The sequence below is a fragment of the Mobula hypostoma genome, chromosome 25 (genome assembly GCF_963921235.1).
Source record: "Mobula hypostoma chromosome 25, sMobHyp1.1, whole genome shotgun sequence".
NCBI classification, from domain to species: domain Eukaryota; kingdom Metazoa; phylum Chordata; class Chondrichthyes; order Myliobatiformes; family Myliobatidae; genus Mobula; species Mobula hypostoma.
This window is the reverse complement of record NC_086121.1, coordinates 24,082,870-24,097,262: the sequence shown is the minus strand read 5'-3', so window position 1 is coordinate 24,097,262 and position 14,393 is coordinate 24,082,870. Positions and strand designations below refer to the sequence as shown.

The 14,393-nt window shown below is 41.9% G+C and overlaps 1 protein-coding gene across 1 annotated transcript in view; it reads right to left on the bottom strand.

The window, feature by feature from the left end:
- The window catches only part of ano11 (anoctamin 11), a 51,355-nt gene that overhangs the window by 26,286 nt on the left and 10,676 nt on the right, over positions 1-14,393 (bottom strand). The window contains exons 6-12 of the mRNA XM_063032875.1: positions 14,239-14,296; positions 11,488-11,598; positions 11,066-11,231; positions 5,256-5,346; positions 4,232-4,328; positions 2,941-3,084; positions 990-1,127 (exon numbers count right to left, since the gene is read on the bottom strand). Of these exons, the coding sequence (XP_062888945.1) occupies positions 990-1,127; positions 2,941-3,084; positions 4,232-4,328; positions 5,256-5,346; positions 11,066-11,231; positions 11,488-11,598; positions 14,239-14,296 (805 nt within the window). The remainder of the gene's footprint in view (positions 1-989; positions 1,128-2,940; positions 3,085-4,231; positions 4,329-5,255; positions 5,347-11,065; positions 11,232-11,487; positions 11,599-14,238; positions 14,297-14,393) is intronic.

Below are 14,393 nucleotides of genomic sequence, written 5' to 3'. Positions count from 1 at the left end.
AAGCTGACACACAAAATGTGAAGCTTAAGCTCAGCCTTTTGTGGGAATTGTCACCCCATCAGGCTCTGCTTACAGCTGTTTCCCTGGGTCTGTGACACTTCTCCTGAGGCACAGAGAACCCCTCCGGGCACGCATCTCATTGACTGGAACTTGTGAATGTAGGAAGATTTCCATCTAACCAACTCCCTCTGTCTCCTTGTCATAATGTAGATTGGGGCTGGTGTACAGAGTGTGCCTTTAAGAGCTGATGTTCTCCTTTGGTTGCCTGCCGCCCAGAGATATGCAATACTGAGCAAGGTCTGGTTGGGAATCTTGCAAGCCCAGGTGTACTGTATTGCTTTTTTCTGAAGCTAATGTGGTTGCAAACATCTTTTTGACTAAAGTTTTTTTTTTGCAGAACATCTGATTTGATGTCAGCACGATATGCAGTTGCGTTTCAGTGCACCAAAACAGAGCAAAAATCCAAATTTTTAAATAAATATGCTGCAAAGCAATAATGACAAATATTTGAAACCTTTCCACATGGAAAGTCGAGCTTAAACATTTGATGGTTCTGAGGCAGGTAACATCCCTGCTGCTATTTGAGACAGCTTCTGCACATACTGATGCTAGGCCAGGCTTTGGTTAGGGGTTGGTTTTGCTGCTGATAATCTAGACAAGGAGGTCCCCACCTGGGGTTCACAGACCCCTTGGTTAGTGGTAGGGGTCCAAGGCACGAAAAGGCTGGGAACCCCTGCTCTAGGGAGAGCCCACTTTCACTACAACTTGGGAACCGCATGGGCTGCTATGATTTTATTTCTGTTCCCAAGGGTTACTTAGTCACATTCTCACCAGTTTCTTATCTCTGTACAAAATATCCAAAACATCCAGGAGAATTTCTGCAGCCAGATATGAAGGCTGTAATTCTGCATAGATCCTCATGAACCTAGATCAGCTCCATGTCCGTAGTGGCAAGAACGCGCCAATGCAAACAAAATCTATCTTCTCACCATAACTATTATAACCATGGACCCCGTGATGATGCGGGATATACGATCTTTCTCAGGGAAGTATGGCTCCTTGATCCCAGTGACTGGATTCTGTTCCATTCGTGGTGCCATTGCGGCAAACTCGGGCCGAGGGCGCTCCTGCAGGAAAACAACTCGATTAGGTCTCATGGCCAGCAATATCTGAAAACATCCTCCTTTCTTTCACCCTGTTATTAGAACACAATGCCATTAGTTTTTAAAAGCACTGAAAGAAATACTTCAACAATTGCTTCATAAGATTATAGCATCAAATGTGGCCCAAACCATGTTTTATTATACAGAAGGATCTATAACAGGGGTCCCCAACCTTTTTTGCACCGCAGACCGGTTTAATATTGACGATATTCTTGCGGACCGGCCGACCCGGGGGGGGGGGGGGATGTTCAAGTAGGGTTAAACTCACCTCAACAGGTCTTTTACAGTTAGGGTTGCCAACTTTCTCACTCTCAAATAAGGAACAAAAGTAGCAGTTAAATCCTGACGAAGGGTCCCGGCCCAAAACGTCCACTGTAGACGCTATAGATGCTGCCTGGCCTGCTGCGTTCTACCAGCATTTTTTGTGTGTGTTGACGGGACACTTGTGTTTACCCTGAGAAAGACTACCATGACCATGAAGCCTTGAGCGGGCTCCTGTGTGCGCATGCATGTACGTGCACATATGTGACGTGCGCTTGCGCGTACGTGCCAATTTTTTTTCCACATATTGGTTTTGGCTTAATCTTCCCGACTACACTGTACATACAATACTTTATTTCTACATTATATAGGCTGTGTATTTATCATATATCATTCCTGCTTTTACTATATGTTAGAGTTATTTTAGGGCTTTATGTGTGATTTAGTATGATTTGGTAGGTTATTTTTTGAGTCTGGGAACGCTTAAAAAATTTTCCCATGTAAATTAATGGTAATTGCTTCTTCACTTTATGCCATTTCGGCACGAAAAGTTTCATAGGCACACTCTACCTTAGCGGGGGAAATACGGAACAAGGGCGGCCCCATATGGGACAAACCAGTTTAGCCCAATATACGGGATGTCCCAGCAAATACGGGACAGTTGGCAACACTATGTTCAAGTTCAACAGTGCGTGACAGGGAATGAGGAAAGGTGCAGCTGACTCATATCGTTTCCTCGCGGCCCGGTAGTACATGTTTTGCGGCCTGGCGGTTGGGGACCGCTGATCTATAAGACCCAACAGAACAATATCAACCAATAACCAATCATTTTCAAGCAACTACATTCCAATTATATTGGACACAAGGGAGAGATATCCAGTTTGTCCTTCTTGTATTAGAAGCCCTAGTGAAGACAAATCCTCACACAACAGAATCCTCTCCTACCTCCTCAACACATCAGTTCCCTGGTCCAAGGATGACTTGAAGGTAAAATGTCAAAAATCAGAGAGATGCCCATTTATTCCTATCACCTGCTTGATATCATACAGATTTTCTGTTGGGATGAGCTATAAAAAGGCCTGGAGTAACTGTGGATCATCTTCATGTTTGGGAACTTACTTGGGACTGTATGTCCAGAATACAATGGTCAGATTGCATCATTTTACGGAAAATTTATTTCAAGAAAAGAAATATCTTATTCACACAATGTGGTTGTCCTCCCCTTTTTCTATGATGTTGCAAGATTAAGACATACACAGTATAACAGGACTCAGAAGCACAGTAATTTCCAACAGGCCCTGTGCACTTGCATCTTCCTTCTCTTTGCATTAATTTTGCGCTGTCACCTCATTGTTCAAATTCAACATATTGAAAGTTGGCTGTGAGTTTACACTCACAGGAAATGTTGAAATCTCATGTTACCTTCCCAGAATTGGATAATGAAGTTTTCAAGTAATTTTGATCTGTAGCAGACAAAAATAGATTAGATTTGAGATTAAATTCATTGACATCTCACCTCATCCTCCTCGAAGTTCATGCAGTCCCAGTGATGTGCCAGAGTCGCATTCTTCCGCTTCCAGTACTCCAGGAAGGTCACGGCCCAGAAAGACATGAAGATGCTAAAGAAGACAGTGCCTGGATGGTCAAAAAGATAACCCAGCTGCAGGAAGGGACGATATAACAGCAAAAGACAAGTCAACATTGTGGTAACTCCACTGGGAACATTAGTGTTTAGAAAATACATCTTGTGGTCATTATTGAAAAATGCTCTATTAATTAATATAAACATCTTAACCAACAGATAAAGTTAAACAGGATGAGGCTCTTATCTCCAGAAAAGAAAAGGCTGAGGGGTGATTTAAAATGAAATTCAACAGAGGTTTATATATCTAGCACCAGGAATTCTGCAGATGCTGGAAATTCAAGCAACACACATCAAAGTTGCTGGTGAACGCAGCAGGCCAGGCAGCATCTATAGGAAGAGGCGCAGTCGACGTTTCAGGCCGAGACCCTTCGTCAGGACTAGATGCTGCCTGGCCTGCTGCGTTCACCAGCAACTTTGATGTGTGTTGTTTATATATCTAGCTAGTGGTTAGAATGTGGAGCTTGCTTCTACAGGCAAATGTCATTGTTGCATTAGTTAGTTAAGTAGAAGAGGAAGAGGATAGGAAGATATTGTGATAGGGTTAGTCGAGGCAGGAAGACAGCAGTCTGCAAGGTGCACAAACTACCACTGGCCACATGACCTGTTCCTGAATATGGCCTTATCTATATACTGGTGCGTATAGGGCCCTGTCATTTTTAGCAAGTTGAAAGCCTAAATTGATATCAATGAATGAGAAAGCAATGTCTTTCATGTTCCCTTTTTCTCCTTGTGTGAAAAAGCAACTTCCAGGTCTTACATGTTATAATGTTGAGTCCACTTCTGCTATGAGAAGGTTCTGAGGACGATGGACGAGATGATTCTCAGGCTTAGCCACGATGAATAATGTAACAAGTTGGAGAGGTTAAAAGAGCTGCTCCTGTTCCCATACGCCACAATAATTGCTGTTTTCATTATCAGACTGCCCTCTCAACTGATATCTCTACACCTGGAGATTTTGTTACCACAGGTGTGTAAAGCTCTGAGAACTGCACTATTCAGAAGATAGTAGCTGATATTAGAGCTAAAGTGCCTTTGATTCTATTAACCCATATGCAATTTCAGAAACAAGTTGTTGCATGACCACAGGTATCATTGTATAAACACACACACACACACACACACACACACAAACAATGTCATCACCGTGTGTTTGGAGACGTACTTTAGCCATAGAACAGATCTCAGAGATATTCCAGGTGTCACAGGTATTACAGAGAGGACACATGAGGTACTGGGTGCTGGCGTTGCAAATCTGCTCTCTGCAACAAGTGAAACATGTGAACAACATACTGATCAGTACATTCTCTCTGTAAATTCTGCACCTGCTTGCTTATTGGTAACAGCTTCTGCATTCTTCACTTTCCCCACATTTTTCTTCTTCTTCCTCCACCCTCTCCCCACTAAACCTTGTCCCCTTCCATCCTCTCCCCATGTTTCCTTTCATACTTTCTGAACCCTATGCATTGAACTGAAATGGCACTTGTCTTAACAGCCTGGCAACCTCAAACTACTTGCCAATCAGGATCTGCAAGATTAGACAGGTGTTTACTTGACTATGGTGCTCATTCAGCCACTTCCTTACCCTATGTGCACACAAACAACAAAACTGAGCTTTCTAGATAATGCTCAGAGTGGCAAAAGAATCTAGTGATCACCTCCCCAGCTTAGGAGGATTGAGTCTAGTTGCCCATAACAAGGTCAACCAACCTAGAGTCACCTAGGGATCCTGGAGTGCTCCAGGTCTATTTGATGTTGTTCTGTCCTAGAGAATGTAATTCTCCTCTATGTTAGCAGGCAGAACTTCCTTGTACTCCTACTCGATTTGTACAATACTGTCCCTTGGTTTGTAGAATATGGTAGTCCACTACATCCAAATCAATCTTCATTTCATCATGGTACCTTTATGATATCAGTAATACTGAGTTTACAACTAATAGCAACGTTTTGTATTTGACAGTAAATGGTGTTCACATTTAGTGATAACTTCATTTGCTATATCATACACACTCACCACAATTATATTTCAACCTCAAGGTCTTCATTAAGGTTCATGAAAACGCCCAGCATGCTTTATAAACTGAGTCCTATCAAGCTGATCTAGAAGCCTGTCAGAGTTATCCTTTCCCATAATCTAATAACTACAGGATCTTTGGTGGCTCAGAATTTCCTTTGGCCAACTGACTTACGCTGACTTGTTCGTATTCATCGACATCAACCCAGAGATGAAAACAAATGTTCCAATCAGAGCAGCAGGGAGAAGCCAAGCAGTATAAAAACCTGCAGAAAAAAGGGCAAGAGATTCCATGGACAATTTAAAATGAGATAAACATCATAATAGTACCATTATCAGATTATCAATATGATTATTTTGGGTTGTAGTACTGTCTGGTGTTGGTGGTCAATGCATCTATGCTTCCCTGTTGGATACTGATAATGTAAGCTCCCTTGTTTAGTGATGCAACAGGCAGCATGGGAGTTCTGTTGCCTTGGCTGCAGCAAGGACTAGGCCTCAAGCTGCAGGCTTGTCTGTTGATGCAGTCCAGGAGCGAGATGGCAGAGGTAATGTAGCATGGCGTGCATGCTTGGCTGGGGGCTGACCCCCTCCCATTGGTGCTGCCCTCCAGTGTTTGATCGGTGAAATGACAGGCTATATTGCAGTGGCTGTGCACTGCCTGGAATCTGTACAATCAGGATCTTGGACTATATGTTTCTTTTTTTGCGTGACTATTTTTTTTTTGCTCGCTATTTTGAATTGCTGTGTATGTTTTGCACCTTGGCCCCAGAGGAAGTCAGTTTTGTTCGTATGTATTCATGTATGGTTGAATGATAATTAAACTTTGATTAGATTTGATCTAAAGCAAGTTGCTCATTACCACCAGTGCAACCATTTTCCCACAGCTGCAACAAACGTACTTCTCCAAAGCTTTCAGAGAAAGGAAAAGTCATCAAGCTTGCTATTCAGATATGCTATATTACAGTACAAATCAAGAAATAAGGGCTTGTCAGAAACATTACCATCAGGTAGGAGGTACAGAAGCCTGAAGGCACACACTCAATGATTCAGGAACAGCTTCTTCCCCTCTGCCATACGATTTCTGAATGGAACCCATGAACACTACCTCACTACTTACGTATTATTTCTGTTTTTGTACTACTTAATAAATTCAACTATTAAATAAATATATATATATATATATATATATATATAAAATGTAATTTGCAATTTTTATATATTATTAAGCATTGCATTATACTGCTGCCACAAAGTTAACAAATTTTATGACATATGCCAATGATATTAATCCTGATTCTGATTCTTATGTAATGCAGTAATCATTCTGTATATTGGACAAATTAAAAAGATAGATGTAGCCTTGAGGACAAATCCATAGAGCGTTTTCAGAAAAGTTTCTTAGAGCAGTATGTTGATGGACAACAGGGAACAGGCTATTTTACACCTGGCATTGTGTAATGAGACAGGATTAATGAATGATCTCAGCATAAAGGACTTCCCAGGAAAGAACAATCAGAGTTTAGTTTGAGGGTGAAAAACAAGAGACTGCAGAAGCTGGAATCTGGAGCAACAATCAATCTCCTGGAGGAACACAACAGGTCAAATATCTGACGCTGCCTGATCTGCTTTGTTGCTTAAGGGTGAGAAACATGGGTCGGAAACCGGTGCACTAAATTTAAATAAAAGCATGGTATGAGGGCAGACTTGGCTAAGGTGGGTGGGAAATATTTAAAGGGTGAAATGGCAGATCACCATGAGCAAAGAAGAATGGAAATTATCCACAATACAGCAGCAAAATATTAAAACACTCACAAGAAAGAGGAGAACTGATTCTGACAGAAAACTTGTATGTAACATCAAAACAAAAAGTAAAAGGAAGAGAGTGTTTAAGTTAAGTCTGGAATGTCAAGAGCAGGGGCTCGCACCCTTTTTTATGCCATGGACCAATACCATTATACAAGGGGTCCATGGACCCCTGGTTTAAAGAATGAGGCTGGGAAATTAAAATTGGAAAATAAGGAAATGGCAGGTTTGCTAAACCCTTTTTTTTGCATCAGCCTTCACCTTAGAAGACATTGTGAATGTCCCGATAATAACAAAAGGGCTAGTTTCAAATTCCATCGAAGACTTGCAAAAGTCTCAGTTACGAGGGACAATGGCAGAACTAATGGCAGACAAGTCAGCAAGACACCAGGGTCAGCACTCAAGATGTGACAGCAGGGATAATGCAGCCATCGGTTGAAACTTTTCAAAGCTGACTGAATTCCAGGAGGGTATGCGTGAATTGGACAACAACCAATGTGACAGTACCCCAGAGAGTTGTAAGCACTGGATCAGTGCCAGTATTTAAGATGCAGTAGATAATTTTTTGAACAAGTGGAGAAATAAGTGTTAGAGGTGGCAGAGGAGGAGCTGAGATCTGGTACAAATCAGCCATGATGATATTGAAGGGTGAGGCAGTTAGGGAGACATACTCCTGCTCTGAGTTTCTCTGGTTTTGGTATCAAATTGAAAGAAAAGGCAAACGTTGTTCCAAAGATCATTGGTAGGCTGCAGAATTGGGCTCTTCAGAAAACAACAGAGGCTGACGAAAGAAAAAAATTAACAGGAGTAAAATAGAGCAAACAATATAAAATTAGATTGTTAAGAGTTTCTGTGAGTATGTGAAAAGCAGTAAATGTAAGGACTGGTCCCCTAGAGGACAAAGATGGGAAATAAATAATGGGAAATGGAGAAATAGGGTGATTATAGTTAGTTATTTTGAAAGTACTTTCAAAGTAGAAAAGACTGAAAACATCTCAATTATTATCATGGTGCAACATGGAGGGAGGAACACAAAACAACCTCTAATACCAGCAACTGACCTGAGTTTTAAAGGCTCAAAGGAAGTAGATGTGGAAATTCTGTGTTCATTTCCTGCAATTTACCAAAATTTACTGGGTTCTGGAGGACTGGAAAACCACATTCTGTACACTTCTATTCAAGAGAGGAGAAAGGTGGAAGCTAGGAAACTATAGGTGAGTTAGTCAAATATCATGCATTTGGAATCTATTATTAAGGAATTAATAACAAAACATCAAGATATTCATAAGAATATCGAGCATAATCAGCACAGTTTTATCAGAGGGGAGCAGCATTTGACAACTTTGCTCATGTTCTTTGAGGATATAGCAAACCGGTTGGATAAAGGGCAACCAGTAGATGTGGTGTGCTTAGATTTCCAGAATGCATTAGGTAGTGTGCCACATAAAAGAGAGTAATAGTCATGGTATATGCATTCAGTGGCCACTTTAGTAGGTACGTCCAATGAGCCACTGAGTTTATGTTCGTGCTCTCCTGCTGCTGTAACCCATGAATTTCAAGGTTTGATGTGCTGTGCGCTCAGAGATGCTCCTTTTGTACCTCGTGATCACCTTCCTGTCAGCTTGAACCATTCTCTGCCGACTTCTCTCATTAACAGCACATTTTTGCCCACAGAACTACCACTCACTGGATGTTTTTGTTTTGTTTTTCGCACCATTCTCTGTAAACTCTGGAGACTGCCGTGCATGAAAATCTCAGGGGATCAGCAATTTTTCAGATACTCAACCCACCCCGGTCTGGCACCAACAACCAATCTACGGTCAAAGATCACATTTCTTCCCCCATTCTGATGCTTGGTCTGAACAACAACTGAACCTCTTGACCATGTCTGCATGCTTTAGTGTATTGAGTTGCTGCCACATGATTGGCTGATTAGATATTTGCATTAACAAGAAAGTACACCTAATAAAATGGCCACTGAGTGTATACAGTCCTAAATGGGGTAATTAACTAACCTACAGAAAACAGAGAAACGTGGTGAACAGGTCATTTTCAAATTGGCGATCAGTAACAAACAGGGTGCCACAGTACCAGTGCTAGGGTCTCAAAAACTTATATATATATATATATAATTATTACTACTTCTTCTTCTTCTTCTTCTCTCTCTATCTCCCTATCTCTATCCATCCCATAGGATAATGATGGTTCCTTTCAGTCAGTTAGTGGGGATTAGGATACCCCACTCCTCAGAAAGGAACAGCGTGTGCGTAAATGAATTTAGGTGAGTAGGGGGTTGCACAGGTCCAGACCCACCCTCTCGAGGTTCCCTCCCAGATCCAGCGACATGGTGGGGTCCAAGACGGCTGGGGGAAGTTCTGTTGCGGTGAATGGCCACACCAAGCTTCGATGCAAGGGATGCCCTTTCCGCGCTTCATGGCGCGTGTTTGCTAGATGGCCGTTGACCCTTCGAGAGGGTTCATCCACCCTTTGACAGGTCTTGTTTTTCATCCTGCAGGGTGTCTAGCCACCCTCCTGACCAGGCAAGCCTGGTAGGGGAGCCGGTTTGATGGCCGACCACCCGACCATGCGACAGGTAGTACTGGGTTACATGGTACTAGTAGCACTCAGAGGAGCCCTAATATAGTAATCTATATTAGTGACTTGGTTGAAGGGTCCAAGTGTTCAGAAAAAATAAATTTGCTGACAAGGCAAAAGTGAGTGAGTTAGAAGGTTGTGAAGGGCTTGCAGTAAGGTAGAGACACATAGCAAGTGAGTGAGCAAGAAGTTGGCTGATGGAAAATACGGTGAGAAAATGCGAGGTTATTCGCTTTGGAAGAAAAAAATTAACAAGCAAATTATTAGTTACAAGGAGTGAGACGACCAAGTGTTCCAGGACAGAGAAATCTGGAGGATACGTTACATGAAATGCAAAAGGTTTGGCATGGAGATAAAGCAAGTAGTTTAAAAGGTTAATGGAATGTTGGTCTATATTACCAGAGGAATTGAACATAAAAATTAGGAAGTTTGGTTGCAAATTTACTGGCAGAATTGTACATGGATCAAACATGATCTTTTTGAATGGCGGAGCAGGGTCAAGGGCTGATTAGCCCAATACTCCTCCTGTTTCTTTATGGAGGAACTCCAGGGAAGAAAATTGTGGCCATCTGTGATTCAGAGGAAACACAAGGTAAACTTACATGGCAGGCCTTATCCCTCACTATCACCCCAATCCCTTTCCATTTCCTTCTCACTTTCTCACTCTATCTATCCCTCTTCTCCAGCAATGCATCTCTCTCTCTCTCTCCTCTGACATATGATTATCTGAATGATATGCCAGAGGCAAGAAGATTTGAAAGAATGTGTGTTGTTGCAGGTTCAGTCATGAATATCTTCCACAACACTGTCAATGTCACACAGAAGTTCACTGTTTGTGGCAGTGGAAATATTAATTTGAATTAAATTGTGTTGGTTTATTCTTTATAAAGTGAAACCAAAGAATTAGGCCTGGTTGTATTTATTACTGAAATTGCGCCTTTCTCCGTTGAGAATTCAGAGAGGCAGCTTCAAACCCATTGTTAGGCATAAGCCACATATTAAGTATTTCACTAAGTTCTGGTCATTACAATACAGGAAAAATGTGAAGGCTTTGGAGAGGGTGCATACAAGGTTTATCAGGAATTATGCCTGAATTAGACAGCATGTACTAAGATGAGAGGTTGGTCAAACTTAGATTGTTTCTCTGGAGCAGCGGAGTCCGAAGGGAGACCTGATAGAAGGTTATAAGATTATGAAAGGCATAGATAGAGTAGACACCTAGTGTATTTTTCCCAGGGATCAAATGTCTAATGCTAGAGGGTATGTGTTTAAGGTGAGAAGTTGCAAATTCTAGTTAGATGTGCAGGGGAAGTTTTTTTTTACATAGAGACTGATGGGTACCTAGTTTGTGCTCCTAGCGGTGGTAGTGGAGACAAACACCACAGAAGCATTTATGAGGCTCTTAGAGGCTCATGAATGTACAGAGAATGAAGGAACATGGACCTCGTGTAGGCAGAAGGGAGTTGATTAATTAGGTGTTTAACTACTGGTTCATTTAGTACAACACTGTTGGCCAAAGGGCTTGTTTGCGTGTTGTTCTGTTTTGTGTTCTGTGTTCTATAAACCATAGAATAAGGAACTCACCCAGCCAAGCAAAGTAAATGGCGATCTTTTCTCCAAAGTACTCTCTGATGTGATCAAGTGGTTGATACTTGTACCATTTCGACCAGCGAGCCCAATACTTATACAGAATTTGTCGTGGGTTCAGATCTTCTGGAGGCACTTCATATTCCGGCAACTCAAATGGCCCCTACACAAAGAATCAACACACCAGGAGTCACTGCACAAAGAGGCCATGGCTATGGAGAGGGATCATCCGTGAATAACCTCACAGATGTTTTCAGTACAGAAGCTGAGAGCAGGGGAATGGGTGGAAGATAAATGAGATGGCTTCATTCCAGCCTGCAGTTGGCAGACAGCTACTTGCTGGACACTACCAGATCCCTTGGCTTCCACTTAATAAGACAATTTAACACGTATATTTGCATTATCCCCCTGACTGTTACCTCATGGAGTGGAAAGGCTGAAGCAAAGACTCTTTCATTTAGCAAGCGATCAATTCCAATTTCTGCTCTTTTTCTTTTTCCGTACACTGTTGTAGCTAGAATTTCGTACACCTGAAACACAGAGTGATCATGCAAGTCACATTCAGATCACAGCACAGAATGGATCTTTCCAATGTTCTGTAATATTCTAATGCAATCCTTTGAAATATCCCATCAGATATATATGGTTACATCAGCTCAGATTTCTAGTGTCCACTGTCAGTGCATTGTGAAACTGTACACGTGCAGTTAAATGCTGAAATCCAGACATTGCTGTCAGCCGCTCTTGGCTTCTTCCAACCATTTCCAGAATAACCTACAGAAATCAGTGATGCCACAGGAGCTGAACATGACATATTATTCGTACTGGAGATATAGAAAATAGTATGCATTTCTGCATGAGCTGTAAATGTTTTAAATGGCATACTAATCTATAATTTGGGTGGCAGGGTGGAGATATGTCTCGGCCAAAGGAGGTGTGAGGCGCTGCTTCCCACTGCTAGTCTGCAGGTCACCCTTGGGCAGGTGTAGCACCTGTTTAGCACCCCCCCCCGCCCGGATCGGGGTCAGGTGAAGCCATGGGAGTGGGTAGCAGGTGGTGGATGGTCATATAAGCAGCTGGTGCACATCACAAATCCTGATTATGCCACCACCAATGCCAGGCAGACAATTTTTGAAGAGTATTGATAATGGCTGGGGTCACACAGACACTGCCCAGAAGAAGGCAAACCACTTCAAGAACCATCATGGCTAAAGACCATGATTGCCCACATCATACAACACGGCGCACAATGATGATGATGAATCTATAGTTACCGCTATGCAACATCCCTAACCCTAAAGGCATTTTTATACACATGTAATAGTTCCATACTAACTTTTAAATATAAAGAATTTTAAATAGACAGAAAACATTAGTTTTTTAAAACTTTAAAAAAAAATTTTATTTCCACTTCTACCTTAATCGTGTATATACTCTTTTATTTCAAATTCTGTAAAATGGTTAAAATGTTTATCAAAAGAATAATGCTTTTTACTTCTGGTTGCTATTCTTGGGTCTAGACCTCTCCATATCTGACATCACTAGATCTTTGTAGATCTACATTACCACTTTCCGTTGAGGTCACAGCAGACTACTAGATCGAAACCATGCCCTTCTGTCTGAACTTTCCACCCAACGACCCGAAATAATTCCATTCCATCACAGAGCATGGTGATACCTCCAACCAACTCCAACAAAGGTGATTTGCAATACTTGTGTTCATATCACGTCATCTAACACCACTGCCAACTCCCTCTGCATTGAGTGGGGACGTTACACAACTGCTCAGCAACTGACTGTTTCCTTTCACGTTCCCTCACCGTTCTATTCCGGCATCTCCTGTGCATTTCTACGATACTTCTGAATGCTCATCCATCCCAGTCTCTGGCAGCCCAATGACCATCAGGTAGTCTCTCTCGAACAGGAAGAAGTTACAGAAATACATTTTTAACAAGTAATTTAACAGAAAACGTAAGAGTCCTTTGCAAGAGACCACTGAGATCTCTAAGCCATTCACTCATTTCCTCACCGTTCATCTGTTCTTTTGTTCATCACTGATGTGTCCAGCCCAGTCTAAGCTCTCTGCTTCACTGGCCCTTACTCCCATTCAACACAACCACAAAACACTATTTCCCTAATGCACACTGTAAAGCATCAAACTCCACATGCCACAGACTCTCAGACTCTTAAGGAGGAATAAAAGAAAGTGACAAAGAGGGTTATAGAAAACTTTGCTGAAATTGGAAATAAATCCTGGAATTACACAAAAAAAACCCTTAGGGAATCGCCATCAGAAATGCTTAATTCATTTTCAGATGGCATGCTTTGAGGTTTATCATGTTGGTGCTGCCTATGGGACTGACATCCCAATCAAAGGGCCTAATTTAGTTTTATTTAAATTACTTGAATGAAAGATCAGCACCTGGACCTGAGGCTGTGGGTGGACGTCGTCACATTGCAACAACGGAGGTCGAGGGTAGGGGCACTGCAGATGCGAGACTCTGCTCCTCCTGCTCCAGGCTCCATAACCCATAGGATTTAATACTGAATTAAGCACGTCAGATAAACTTCCCTTGCTTCTGTTTTCAATCACAGGTGTGGCAGTAGCTTTTTTGCTATGTTTCACATTGTGACTGTACCCTTGCATACAACTGCCAGCTTCAGTCTGCACCCTATTAGTCATTGCCTCTGTAGTTTTCATCCACCTCCTCACTGCAACTTAACACACCAGACTTCTCACCTTCCTCTCTCTTCTGAGTGGTCATTGACCTGAATTGATGACTGTTTCTCAATCTGACCTGCCAAGACCTTCCAACGTTCTTGCTTTTATTTTTGTTTTGCGTTTCCAGCATCTCGTTTGTGCCAACAACATCTTTATGACCTTTAAAAAGCTACCTTATCAGATGCCGATGCATTGTTTCGGTGTGGACGGCGGAAGCCTTTAAGCCAAAGAGGATAAATCAATGCAGAAGACAGTTGATGAAACAACTAGTGTACCTTGACCAGTAAAAATTGAAATATATGGTGAGAAGAGGGGTGGGGGCAGGTGGTGGAATTCCTTTACTGGATTACTAGGACACTGTCTTCTTCATATTCCTAAAAAGCTTTTAAACCTGATTTTATCTCACTCACATACAATTCATATTCATAGTTTTATAAACAAAACTTACAATCCGGTGCCGCTGCGTGTTGGTAAAGTAAGTCTCGTGACTGTCACTTCCCAAAAACCTGGAACAGCAGAAGTAAAATGTGATCTGGACCCTGAACAGGAGTGATATCTTCAATTCAAGTCTCAGGAAGAAAGTTGTGTGCCATGCACTGGAAG